The sequence below is a fragment of the Schistosoma haematobium genome, chromosome 1, assembly GCF_000699445.3.
Source record: "Schistosoma haematobium chromosome 1, whole genome shotgun sequence".
NCBI classification, from domain to species: Eukaryota; Metazoa; Platyhelminthes; class Trematoda; order Strigeidida; family Schistosomatidae; genus Schistosoma; species Schistosoma haematobium.
Window position 1 is genome coordinate 88,932,483 of NC_067196.1, and position 15,466 is coordinate 88,947,948.

Consider the following 15,466-nt stretch of genomic DNA (forward strand, 5'->3'; position numbering starts at 1 on the left):
TTGTTTACTTATTTATAATTGTGTTCCTAGGACAAAGTGGGTTTGTAGAATGCTGGTCGGCGGTCTATGCTCCATTAGGAGTAACAGGCCTAAGTAAGTAAGTAATTTATAATTGTGTGTACCTACATTACACATGGTTATTGCATTTATACATGAATCAAGACAATTACATTAATAATTACATAATAATCTAATATACTAAATAAAATCTCTAATTGAAGAAGTACAATGTATTCAAAGAAAGAATTGTTCTTCTATCATTAACGTATTACATTTTACTATTTCACTGGGAAAAATCTTAAAAATTTTTTATAAGCTATTATTATTATTAATAAAACAAATATATGACCTTCCAAAAAACACTTTAGCTATTTAACAAAATAAGCAACAGGGTATATGAACTAGATGAAATGGGTTAAATAGTTAACTGTCTATTGTCTATACACAACATAGCAAACACTTATTGGTTGAAGTTAAACATGACCACCATTGGATGCCGGCCAACTCAGTAGTCTAAAAGTTAAACATTCAGACCGATAAGTCCTGAGTTCAAATCTCGCAAATCGTGATCGTGAATACGCACTAGTGAAGTGTCATACTAGGACAAAACGACCATTCAGTGCTTCTACATTTTCCATAATAGTCTAACTTCAATTTCATGTTATAAAAAACAACAACAAAAAGAGACTAAAATGTCACTTTTTTCAACAACAACAACAAGAAAGAAAGAACTGAATCAACAAACAATGAATAACAAGTTTAAGAAAGGTGTTAACATTTTTCTCAACAAAAAAAATAAACAACAATGATTTTAATTAATAGCAAACATATTAGTGTTAAACACACCTTTTTTTGTATGTCAAATAAAAGGGAATTAACAATAATAATTTCAGTGACCATTTTGATTTTATTTTTCTTCCCGTTTTGTTTTCTTTTTATTTGTTGATTTTTTGTTTTTTTTTGTTTTTTTTTGTTGTTGTTGACAGTCTAATAAAAAGTGACTGATATGAATAGTTATGATTACTTAATTTATTTTGTTTATTTATTTCTATTTGTCTGTACATGTTCCAGAGATAAGAAAAAGAGAAATACATAAATATATATTTATTTGATAAAATAAAATAGATAAATGTAATAAACAAAAGAGAATGAGAATGTTTGCTTGCTTGTTTTTACAGCAAGATCGGAAGATTACATAACTAGTCAAATGAATTTTTTTCATTATAAATAGTTATGAATTGAACACCTATTCAATGTTGTCAATTGTGAGGTAGTAACTCACTGATAACAATGGTGGATATGTTGCTCTTGCGCGAGACTGATATGTCCTAAGGCGGTGTTGTGGATACGCACTGCTGAGAGGATGAAATGGCTATCCAATGCTTCCAGGTTTTTCATAGTGATCTAACTTTGATCGACTCGTGATCTCAACTATTAAATTACTATAATATCCACAAAAAACCTTCTCTCATATAATTAATATTACATTTTGATCAATTTTGTATTTGAGACAAGAACTTGAATAGGATTCATATATAAATGGTCATCAATATAGCACTATAGGTCATTTGTACGTTTCAAAGAAATTATGATTTTCCTCAATATTGTAGGTTGTTCTTAATAAGGAGTTCAATTATGTTCTAAGTTTCAACATGAGATATTTGATGGTTGATATTCAAAGACACATGGTTTTACATAAATCTCAAGTCTGTATGACCAAAAAAAATAGTTTGTTTCATTAGCAAAGAGAAAGATACTCCACAGAACTTATCTTTTATAAACTGAGATTTTAAGAATCTAGTATATATATATATATATATATATATATATATATATAGACGAAAAATGATTTCCTTTTTGTTTAATATGCTTTTGCAAAAGTTAAAAATTACTCTAATGACCCCTTGCTGAGGAATAATCAAGTCTAAATAGTTAACTACATCTTTCCTAATCAACTTTATTTGCAAAATACACATACACAAACAAACAAACAAACATACAATCTAAAGAATCTTACGAAATTTCAGTTTTTGGAAATATAACTTTTGTGATAAAAACAAAATCACAGAAGAAAGAAAGAAATTTGTCCTAAGTCAATGTTCATATTGTCTCTAATGTAGATGTTCCAAATGGTACTGAAATTAAAGTTAACAGGGTATATATAATGATTTTAATAGAGGAGATCATGAGTCGGTTGAAGCTAGACCACCGCAGGAAGCCTGGAAGCACTGGACGGCCGTTTCGTCCTACTGTAGAACTCCTCAGCAGTGCGCATATATACAGTGAACAAACATCAATAAACCTGTGAAATAATCTTTATCTGGTACTTATTTTAGCTGTAAAAACTGTCCAAATGAAGATGATATTATGCATTTAGGAAGAAAGTGTAATTCAAGTTGTTCCATCTACAATCAAACTTTATTTAGAGATTTACTAAACTACATATGAACTTTCATCTAAATTGGAACTGTTGGTTTCATGATAAATGTCTATTTAATAGATGGTATTAACAAAAGAAAGTATATTTCCACAAATCTTGTCAAATCACATAACTACAACGTTTTCCTTGAAAGTTTGCTTTGAACTTTAAATTATTGAAGATATAACTATGTACTAAACCTTTGTTGAATTATCAAGATAGATTGAATGTCTAAATTTCGAAATGATTGATAAATTCAATTACTATTTCAAGTTTAACATCTATCTAAATTCATTGAATGTATACATAATTTTTACAAAGACCTATCTTTTAAAAAAGAATACAATATAAAGTTATTAGTTTTATCCCATCTTTCCAGATTATGAGAACAATTTCTCTCTTAGGACGTGGTTTAAAAAGCTCTTCTACCTTCTGAACTGACTAATTTAAGTGTAATGCTTTCACATTAATATGAATTTTAAAGTAAGACTATTCAGATCAAAGAATGCAGCACCATCAATATTGTATATTAGTTGAAGTAAGATATTAATACTGTAAGATACTGGCTCATTGGCTTGGAGTTTAAGCGTTCGTACGCGAGATCGAAGGTTCTGTGTTCGAGTTCTGTGTGCGGAGCTGTGGATGCACACTAATGGTGAGTCACACACTAAGATCAAACGGATGTCTAGTGCTTTCAGATGGTTTACCATTGACCGGTTCATAATCTCAATTAACGTCATCAAAACATGTTCCCTGTTAAATGAGAAACACTTAAATAAACATCTTCAGTAAATGAACAATTTTGTTTAATTACCATGTATTTTCTCAGTTCAGTGAATTCAACGCCTTCAAAATATACTATTTCAGTTACAAATTGTATATCTACATTCTTAAGTTTGTATATTTTTATTCTGTATGGAAACTAGATGTATATTCCCAATAAATAAATAACAATAATTAAATAATAAATTATAAATTGTGCAAGCCTGAAATATTTTGGTAACAGTAATATATGGAAATAGACAAAAATAGTAAATGTGCATGCTGATACCAATAGTTTAAAGGTGATATTCATATGAAATGTATAAAGAATGCATTTTGGAGGGGGAGACAGAGCATTCCGGGAAAATGTTCATTGGTCAAATACAGGAGATAAAAAGCTATACTTGATCTGTTTTTCATCCTAATTGGCACTTTTCATCAAGATGTATGTGTAATCTTGTAAGATATAATACTTCCTGTAGGATTCAAACAAACGTCACCTAATATCACTATCAAAGATGTAACCATTAAACTTTTCAGGTTAAACAGATCTCCCTTAGAACTGAGATTTCTAAAATGATTGATCGTTGTATGGCAACCAGTGCTGTTTAGTCCTTAGTGTTGACTGACTTCTATTTATTACTTTAAAGTGAATTCATTTCATAAAGATGTAGTTCGATACAAAGTGATTAATATATAACTGTAAAATTAAACGAAAGTTGTGCTTTTTGTTCTACTGCTGGTCTTTATAATGGACCAGATCTTAGCAATCTCTTACAGTTGACTGATCACTCAGAAATTCTTTACATAACGGACACTAGTTTTAAAATACTAAACGTAGGTTTGGTGCTAAATGATACTCGTCATTAAGGGGCTCCTGAAATATTGATGCAACTGATATTCCCAGAAGAATTGGAATCAGCGTCAGTCACAGGAGGCACCAGTTTCATCAAGATTACAGGTATCTCCTACTGATAGGTGATACCCATCATAAAACCTAAGTCACATATTTTTTTATTACTTCCAACCGCCTAGCAAACAATGTTTTAGAAATACCCAAACAGTAATGATAGATTAATAGTTAAAACTATTATTGTCAATATTCTTCCTCATTTTCAGTGTTCTACAATGTTATAAGGAGATGACCAGTGTAGCAGCAACCTCAGCAGCAATAGATCTCAATATACACAAAGGGAAAAGCGAAATTCTCTGATACAACACAGCATGCACCAATCGAATCACACTTGACAGGGAAGCTTTGAAGGACGTAAAAACCTTCACATATCTGGGCAGCATCATTGATGAACACGGTGGATCTGATGCAGATGTGAAGGCATGGATCGGTAAAGCAAGAGAAGAATATCTACAACTGAAGAACATCTGAAACTCAAAACAACTGTCAACCAACAGTGAAGTCACAATTTTCAAGACAGTTCTACTGTATGGGGTAGAAACTTGGAGAACTACTAAAACCATCATACAGAAGATACAAGTGTTTATTAACAGTTGTCTAAGCAAAATACTTAGGATCCGTTGGCCAGACACTATCAGCAACAACCTATTGTAGGAGAGAACAAACCAGATTTCAGCAAGAAGAAGCACTGGAAGTGGATGGGACACACATTGAGGAAAGCACCCAACTACGTCACAACACAAGCCTTCACATGGAATCCTGAAGGCCAAAGGAAAAGTGGAAGACTAAAGAACACATTACGCCGATACATGGAGACAAACATGAGAAGAATAAACAAAAATTGGATAGAACTGGAATGGAAGGCCCAGGACAGAGTGTGTTGGAGAATGCTGATCGACTGCCTATGCTCGATTAAGAGTAACAGGCGTAAGTAAGTAAGTAACAATGTTATAAGGATGTATAACAGTTATTTTTGTGAAAAAAAGTCATTCTGTGCAAAAATTTTAAAACTTAAAAACAAAAAGTGGCAAAACTACGTAAAACAGAAAAATATAAAAAAAATTTATCAAATACACTGGGAAATACCTTGATTACTGACATTTTAGACACAATAGATATGTCAAATCAAAATGCACTAAATATTGTTTTTAGTTAAATTGCATACATGGTGATTATAATGCCATTCATAGAAGTACTTCACAAAATATAACAATACTATAATATGAGATTATTTAACTGATATTTACAAGTATCAGAATACATTGTTGCTAATTCAACAACCAGTCAGATTGTAATGTATACAAATAAATCACTTATCTAAAATTGAGGCGTTTCATAGAATACATTAAGTTTGTTTTTGTTTTTTTTTGGTTATAGAGCATTTGATAACTGGTATTGTCACTTCTTTTTTCTTTACCTATATATCTACAAAATCAGTAGATGATGATCGTAAACTATTACAGATTGACTGAAGTTGTAAATCTAAGCCGTTGGATGCTAACTCAGTAATTGTGAAGGTTAAATAGTTGTCATCAGGCGCTAGTGTGCTAGAAAAAGAGCAGTTCAAGAGAGTCCTATACTATTACAAACTGGCCATTCAGTGATTTCGTTTTTTTTTGGTAGTTATCGGTTCGTAGTGTGAAACATAAAAGTTACGAATATCAGTTTTACTAAGCTAATAATTACCAATTTTTTCTGTTATTTGTAAACATTTAAATAGATTTGTGGGGACTAATTCAACTGAAAAAGAGTATTTGGACGAATTATCATTATATAGCGAACTATGGTTCCCATGTATGTTGCTATATTTACGCAATGCTGAATCGTTTCAAACGAACAGAAAACTAGGAAGGTATATGGTAGAGCACTCAAAATCATATGGTTTTATCAGTCACATGACCACTGTCAAATGATTGTGCCAATATCCATTGCCTTCGTCTTGCCCTTACCAATCAAAGCTGGGAGATATTTACATGTTTATCAGTTAAGTTGTCTGATAGTATGGCCAATATGAATAACATCTCATGAGCAACTGAACTTATTTATACACAGTGATGAGGTGAACTCAAGTAAATTATTCTTTGATTGAGTAGACGCTAAGAGTCCACTAGGAATTTCCATCATAAGATTAGCTACGTTAAAAGTTCCTCATACCTTCTTCGTCAACATATACTGTTCGGGACATCACTAGACGAATTCGCGTTACACAACAGTTTTAGAAACAAAATAACAGTCTATTTTCATCTCTAAACAGTATCATATGGAAAAATAGGGGTAATAAATGTTATAGAAACTGATTAGGCATTGTAAACGAATGAATAAAATAAAATAGCATACAGAAGTTCAATATCTGAGAGTTCACAACTTTGAAATAGTAAATTTCAGGAAATAAACCCAAACCCATTATTGATAGCTTAGTGGTTGAGACAGTTACATTTCAACTATCAGATTACATGTATAGACTCTTTGAATCTTTGTTAGGTTAATCAACAAGGTGGCTAGTATCATTGTTCATCACATTAAAAAATGAGACCATAAATTGACTACGTGGTTATTGGGTTACAAAATAAATTAGTCTTTTAGTTATATTTGTCCTATTCAATTATAGATTCTGTATTTAAATTTTAACTTGTTACTAGTAATAGTGTGATATGAGCTACTTACAGCCACATAAGTAGTATATAACCATGGTCAGGAATAGAATGTATTTTAATAGAAGATCGAGAAGGAAAGAACGGAAACAGAAAGCAATTGGCATGAAAATGTATAAACAATGAAATCTGAGACGATTGACTGATATTTTTCAAATAAACTATTTACTGTATAGTTCTCAGATTTTAGTGAGATTTTCTGTAATTTTGTGCTCAAATACATTCAGTTGTCCTCACCTGTATTCTCCTTCACTACAGTAGTATTTGTATTATTTTTTTTCTCCAATTGTTCTAATAGTTTAGGGTAACAACTTAAACTAATGTATATCTTCACTAGGGTCCTATATTATCCATTATTAAACATCATGTTTCTTCGCCAAAATCCCTCATACAAATCATATTCATTATTACCCAAGATACACATACATATATATATACATGATTCTTAGTAGTTATCGTTTTTTTTTGAAAATTAACAGACCAAATATAGCAATTTTTACTTAAATTATATTTATTTGTTTATGTGATACAAATCCATCACCTCGTTTTATACGGAAAGAATATTTATATGTAAGTGCTTGTTGTAACTGTGTGTGCATGTAGAGTGGGGGGGGGGAGATTGTGTAAATAAGCGTAGTAGCAAAACTGGAAAATTGAGAAACGATATATATATATATATATATATATATATATATATATATGTAAAGTGATAATCCAAATGTAAACTTTAGATTATCACTTTATTTATCGATTGACTGTATAATTTACAGTTTAGTTGTCCAGTTTATATTACTATAGATTGACGATACGTATACATATCAGTAAGATGTGATTTATAAACACAAGAATAGAAATTTAAACAAACAAATAAAATTCTAGAACAAACATCTTTATGATATAAATCATTAAAACTTATTTTTGTAATACTTTATCCCAATCTCTTTTATATATTTATAACTGACTTATAGAAATCTGAAATCATAAATTATTGTTACTGAGTACTTTACATAGATAAGCCTTAGTCAGGATGTGATAACTGTCGTTCTAAAACGATTATGACCTTGTATTTCCATCACCTTACTAAAGTATTTACTCTGGTTATTAAAGACTCTTCCACGCTTCCATTTTATGCTTCTCAGTTTATATATATATAGTTACAGAATGCATACCAATTCACAGGCATCATCAAGTGTATACAACATGAATATAACATTGACCACCATGGAAAACCTGGAAGAACTGGTCTAGCTTCAATTGACTCATGATCTCAACTATTGAAATATTGTTATTTACATAACAGATAAATGGACAAATAAGTAGACTGAAATATTTATACATTCAGAATTCCAAATCGAATTATATTCAATAGGATTTCCATATTACGTAACAGATAACAAAGTATAAGTCAAAGTTTAAACTGTATTGAATACAAAAGTAAAGTGTTAATCAATGTGAAAAAAAAACAACAGAAAAGGATTAAAGGGTAAAATGTTAAACTGATGCTTAACATTTCACAGACTATAGTCAAGAAATTTATACTATTCTACATATTAATAATTTTTTAAATGGATATCATATCTACCATTGAGTTAATTCTAGCCTTTGTACAAAATTACTTCTCTACCTTCAATCGAATGGTTTATCAATAAAGAGCGAGATTTCATTATATGAAACACTTCAAACAACTTAAATGCCTTTATGTACACCATGTTTATCAGCTGACATATCTCTTCATTTAAAGTTTACGTTACCATGAGATAAACAACTTATTCTAATCAATTCTTTTAATATACTGATGCTATTGTTTTAAAACACTAGGAATGAATTGACAAATGATTTCACAAGAATCAATCAGTTAGTCTCTTACTCAAATTACAACAAACTATACAAATTCAATGAAATTTTCATCTCATTCTTCATATTTTACAGTTGTAACCGTGAGTACTAACTCCGCCTGGAGCCCATCTGGGGCTACTGCCGGTCCAAAGTCCGGATAAAGAAGGAGGGTTGGACACTAATCAGAAAAAAATTATTCAAACCATTTACTGTTGGAGGCCTATGCTCCATTGAGAGTAACAGGCATAAGTAAGTAACCATGAGTACTACTATGATTATTCATGATTTGATTATAAACCAATAAATGTTCGTAAATATTTTGATTTACAATAGAAATGATTACTGAAAATTGTCAAATGTATTGATTCAGCTAACGGAAAAAATACAGACTAATGTTGCAACAATGCATACATACAATAGAAACTAACTATATACATATATACATACATATATATATAATCTCTATTCATTTTGTTGATCATCTAATGATAGATTAACACAAAAGTTTCGAATAAAGAAATGCCAAAAATATTAGAAATGTCAGTAAAAAAAAATTTGATTTTTTTTCTCTGTAAAATAAACTCTTACAAGACAATAACAAATTGTACACGGGATTATTGTGTTTACATATAAATTGTAAATCAAATGATTATGTATTTATGTATCAATTAGAATTGTAACCAGTTCCTTAAGAAAAACAAAATGTGGTGGCGTTTAAAGTGAACGGTATCAGGTTCGAGTCCCGGGGTATACATCAACTCTAAGATATAAGTATATCCAACTGACGAGTCCCGAATTAGATAAAACGTACGTCTTGAACTTCAATACTAGCCATCATCCATCAATGCTCAAAATATTAGATTTTGAATCCTCAAACTTTAAGTTTGCCAATACCGATTTTACCGGTTTTAAACCATTGAGTTGAAAATTATATATTCCATATTTGTCAGTCTAAAGCAATACCCAAATAATTTATTTAGAAAATAGGAACGATCTAATACTAATCATTATATGCGTTATAATACACTAAACGTATTATGATTAAATACCGTGTTAAACAGATAATTTATTATAACAATGTCATCTATTCTGGTGCGTAAAACCTCGATGAGGAATTCAGTTTGATCTCGTCTTCATTGCATTTATTGATAAAAAGCTTGTTCGATAAGGGCCAACAAGTCTACAAATTACATATATATGTATACACCAATACTATACGATCCATAAGTAGGAGTGCTGCAACAAATTTCTACCAATTTTTTTATGAATATATTTATTTAATATCTACCATAAATGCTGAACGGCGGCCTATACTCCATTGAGAGCAACAGGCGTAAGTAGGTAAGTAGGTGCCATAAAGCAAAACGACTGAGATAATAAATAACAGTTTATTACATATTTTGGAATTGTTGGTTTCATTGTGAATTTTAAGAAAAAAAACAATTTTTTTCTATCTACGCCGTCATATCATTGTTACATTGAGAGATATTAAGAAAAGTTACCAGTACTTGAGGTGAGACCATAATTGATGGATAAACCAATCAGATATAAGATAACAGATCTAGGATTTTGGTGTGACATGCGTTCATCCATTTGGTTAAACATAGTTTTGGCATTATAGATGATATCAGTCCGTGATGAAAACCTTAGATGTAATTTCTAACTTTAATCATCAACTGCAAATCATAAGTCGAATTCCCCACACAAGTTTATAATCCTCATTTGGTCCTAGCTATCAAGTGGACACGCTTGAGGTCAGTCTAGCGTCACTCAAAGGTCGTTCATAAATTATAGTCTCATTGAACTTGATATTGTATTCATCTGCTACATGATAATATCTACTATTTGTTATAGTGAATGTTATGATATCTTTTTATAGCTTTCAACTGTATAAATTCAACCAGATAGGCAAACCGATGATATATATTACCATGATTTATCTAGTCTATAGAAAAGAATTAATTACAATATTAGAATTCAGTGAAGTTATCAATCTGTAGTAAATAGACTTGATTAATGGATTATTGTTCAACAAATAATTAACTTTGGAGGATTGATATACATTTCTTTGTATCAATGGCTTAGTACAACATGTTTTCATTTGAACATTAATATAGTCTGAAATCGATTTATATCTTTCACATTAGGCAATATACCTAGGATGATATCGATATAAGTACAACTTTTTTTAAATGTTGACCTGAAAAAACAAAACAGTGGTCTAGGAGCTAAGCGTTCGCATGCTAGATCGATAAGTTCCGGGTTCAAATCCCTCGGGGTGCGGGATCGTGGATGCGCACTGCTGAGGAGTTTCACATTAGGACGAAACAGCCATCCAGTGCGTTCAGATGTTCCATGGTAGTCTAGCCTCAATTGACTCATGAATTCAACTATAAAACACAAATACTTTATTCAATTAAAATAATACATAACCAGTATTATATTTCTACATTAATAATTAACTTACTTTGTGGGCATTACGTCTAAAAAATGCTTTACATGATTCACAAGTTAATTGACCAAAATTATGATTTACAGCTCGATCACCGCACACTTTACACTTTTTTTCATTAGAATGATTATTGCTATTATTATTATTACTATTAACATTATTAGTAACCAGAGTGTTATTACAATCAGTATGATTGTTCGATTTTAAATGTTGTTGGTGAAAATTCAAACCAGTCAATTTATAATCTTGATTTGTATAATATGAAGATGAAGGTGAAATGTTTGTTGTGGTTGTTGTTACTAATGATGATTTTGCTGTTGCTGGAGTTATTGTTAATGTTTCTGTGCATAAAACCATTGAAGATGACAATGATGATAATGATGAAAATGAAGAAGATGAACAAGAGGACGACGATGAAGATAATGATGATGATGTAGCCGGTGAATAATTTGGTTGAAATATTGTAGGATAAATTTGTAATGGAATTATATTTGTATCATAATGATGATGATTATTATTATTGGCAGAAGTAACAGTAGTCTCATTATTATTATTATTGTTATTATTATTACAGTAGATATTATCAATTAAATCATTTGATATCACAGTATTCCCAGATAAATGTTCAGACGTTTCAAAATGATTTGACTGTTCAACTAAAGGTCGCATCATGATAACATCATTATCACTGTCCTGAACATGAATATTTTCACCATCAGTCATGGTGGTTGACACAGTCTCAGTTGGAACAGGTAAAATATTATCCATTTCTGTATTATTTACTTTAATATTTGATAATTCATTACAATTTTTATTCATGTTCTCATTATTCTCATTATTAATTATTAATGGATAATTATTATTATGATTATGTGTTGTAATTATTTCATCCGATGTATAATGTAAATGTTCTTGTAATTGTATTTGTGAATGTTCTTGATTTAACCATATCACTGATTGATATGATTCAGGTATATGCTGTTGAATACATTTTGAATTGGAATATTGTACATTTGATAAATTATTTACCGTGGTATTTGATAGAAAATAATTCGATTCTGAAAATATTGATGAATATAATTCATTTTTTTGTTGTTGTGTTAATATATAATCACCTTGAGGAATTGGATTAGTTGAAATTTCATTAGGAATTATATTATCATTATTAGAATTGTGCAGTTGATCTGTTGATTGATCCATACCATAATGCTGATGTTCATGATGATGATGATGATGATGATGATGAAGATGATGAGATGGATGAGGATGTGAATGAAGTGGATTGGGAATTACCAAATTTGATTGTTCAAATGCATAGAAAGGATTATGACCAGGTAATTGTTGTGAAATATCATTGAATTGATTAGATAACTAATAATGAGAATAAGAGAAATATATAAAGTTCTTTTTTAAATATATTTGTTCCCCAACAATGAAAATAGTTGAGTTTAAAAAATATTAACCTTTTAATTATTTACTAACTATTTATATGAATGAATGTATTTAATGACGATTTTAGCATATATTGAGAATAAGTTTTGTCCTAACAAAAAACCGTAGACAAGCTGTAAAACCATTATATACTGAAGAGGTTTCTTCTCCGCTATTAAATCAGCATATTAAGAAATATTTAAGAGTATGCGCGAGGTGAGACAGTACATTGTTTTTATTTTCTGCGGTTTGCACCATAGATTGATCCGAAGTTAAACAACCTATGTATACTAGGAAGCACTGAATAACTGCTTCAGCTCAATACAGGACTCTTTAACAAAATAACTGCACGAACCATCAAAGATTGAACCTAGAACCGTCGATTTCACCCGTGAACGCCTAACCTTCAGACCATTGATTCAGCACCAAATGGTTTAAATGTTCAACTTCAGTCAACTCTCATTTGTAAGCAAAGATGGATAGTGGCTAGCAGTGGAATCCAGGACGCGCGTTTCGTCCTGTTTTGGACTCGTCAGCTGGATGTACCTGCATCTCAGAGTTGATGTTCACTCTGGGACTCGAACTCAGCAGCTAAGCGGATAACGCGATGGCGTTTGAAGCGAACGGTACTGAGTTCAAGTCCCAGAGTGAACATCAACTCTGAGGTGCAGTTACATCCAGCCGACGAGTCCCAAACAGGACGAAACGTTCGTCAAACTGGATTCCACTGCTAGCCACTATCCATCTTTGATTATAATACTTGTAAATTAAGGCAGTATCGAGGCATACGCACAGGATGCACATATGCCAATAAGAGACTGATCAATTTCAGTCCTAAAACATCAATGGGAAGATTCAAGTAAAACAATATCAAGTGAACTCTCATTTGGTTGGTAATTGCTACAAATTTTACTTGGCTAGACTTCATTAGTCACGGCTTCCCACAAGCACTAAACAACTATTCAGTACCTCTTAGTTTTCCATAATTATTTAATTAAGATCAATCTGTGATGTTAACTGTGAGACTTAACAATCTCCATAAATCCTTTATGATTGTAGTAATTTTTTCGTCCTGTTTCTTCTGTTTTCATTTAGAGCATTTTAGCTGTAAATGTTAATGTGAATTTTGTGACAAGAATGAAATTGCCCTTATACTATACTAAGTAATGAATGAAATCTATTGTACCATTGAAGAAAAAAATAAACACGTTTCAAATGAGAACAAAAAAGTTTGTTTACGACAATGTTTAACAAGTTATACTGTACAATACTATTTATATTTAAATTGTCTACTAAAATAGTAACCTTTTGATCAAAAAAAAAAAAAACAAAGAAGCGTTGAATATTGTCTTTAATCATTATTTTTTTTAATGATACAACATCCTTCTATTTTATTGTAAATTACTGTTACTTTTTAGGGCGAGACTATAATCTATGGATGAACCAATCAGGTATAAGATAACAGATCTCAGATTTTGGCGTGACATGCACTCATTTATTTAGATAAATGGAGTTTTAACATTATAGCTGATATCAGTCCGTGATGAAAACCCTCAATATAATTTCTAACCTTAATCATCAACTGTAAATCATAATTCAAATTCCTCATACAAGTTTAGAATGCTCATTTGGTTCCAGTAAGTAGGTAGATACTCTCAAGGTTATTTTATCTTCGTTCAAAGGTCATTCATCAATTATAGTCTCACCTTGTTGAATAAATAAATTGACTAAAAATAGGAGTATAAATAAATGAAATTGATGAGAAGTTTTCCTCTCTGAATGAGTTCTATTTCTTACCACATTTATTATCTTCACAAAGGTGACGTTTCAGTTTTCTTATCACAAGTTGTAACCTGTAGTTAGTAAACATTTATCAATCTGAATATAATATGGTGATATCGTCATAATATATTACTATTATTAGTTCTAAACTCATCAACTCAGTCTTCTTGTAAAAATTAAATGGCTTTTATAATTTTTCGGCATGTGAAATGTTTAAATAGTAATAATTGTTCCTTAATGAATACTTTATACACAGTTTTGTGTAATGTCAATCTATCACTTTGTCACAGAAACTGCTTAATATATATTCCTTAGTCAAAATGTGATAACTGTCGTTCTAAAGCAATTATGACCTTGTATTTTCATCACCTTTCCATGTTCCCATTTTACGCTTCTAAGTTTATATACATATAGTTACAGAATGCATACCAATTCACAGGCATCAACAAGTGGATACAAAATTAATATAACATTGAAAAAGAAATAAATTAATCCATATTATTTGAAAGATCAGACTTCATAAAACAATGTGATTAAACATTTATTACAATGATGTAAAGTAGAGAACACCGACAAAGAATTCATTGTCAATGATGACATCATTTAAGAGTCTTGTTTCAGTATCTGTTTATATACCATAATAGTTATTAGTCTTGTTATTATATTAATTATCTTTAATAAATGGCATCAAAAGAACGTTAGTATAGAAAGATCGTTGTATAATTAAAACGTTATAAACTGTTTGAAATGTTAGATAATAAACTTTATCTAAAACAATCTAGAACACCAGTGTTGTTCTAAATCTAATACGTTGTCTAGAACTTTCTAATTACTTAACAAACATATCACTAACGGTAACACCTTCTCACTAGAACTCCAGGAGTATCGCCTGAAGTCAGTCACTAGTGAGCAGATGATTATTATCAGAAGGGGTTTGTGGAGATTTTAGAAATTCCACAGATTGAAATCATGAGTCAATTGAAGCTAGACCACCATGGAAAACCTGAAAGTACTGGACGGCCGTTTCGTCCTAGTATGCGACTCCTTAGCAGTGCGCATCCACGATCCCGCACCCCGCGAGATTCGAACCCAGGACCTACTGGTCTGACTCATGATTTCAATCTGTGAAATTTCTAAAATCTCCACGAACCCTTTCTGATAATAATCATCTGCTCACTAGTGACTGAATTCAGGAGATACTCCTGGAGTTCTAGTAAGAA

General features: G+C 30.8%; 1 protein-coding gene across 1 annotated transcript in view; it reads right to left on the minus strand.

The window, feature by feature from the left end:
- MS3_00002399 (uncharacterized protein) overlaps positions 1-15,466 on the minus strand; it is a 104,174-nt gene that overhangs the window by 72,229 nt on the left and 16,479 nt on the right. The window contains exon 2 of the mRNA XM_035732448.2: positions 11,049-12,404. Within this exon, the coding sequence (XP_035587464.2) occupies positions 11,049-12,404 (1,356 nt within the window). The remainder of the gene's footprint in view (positions 1-11,048; positions 12,405-15,466) is intronic.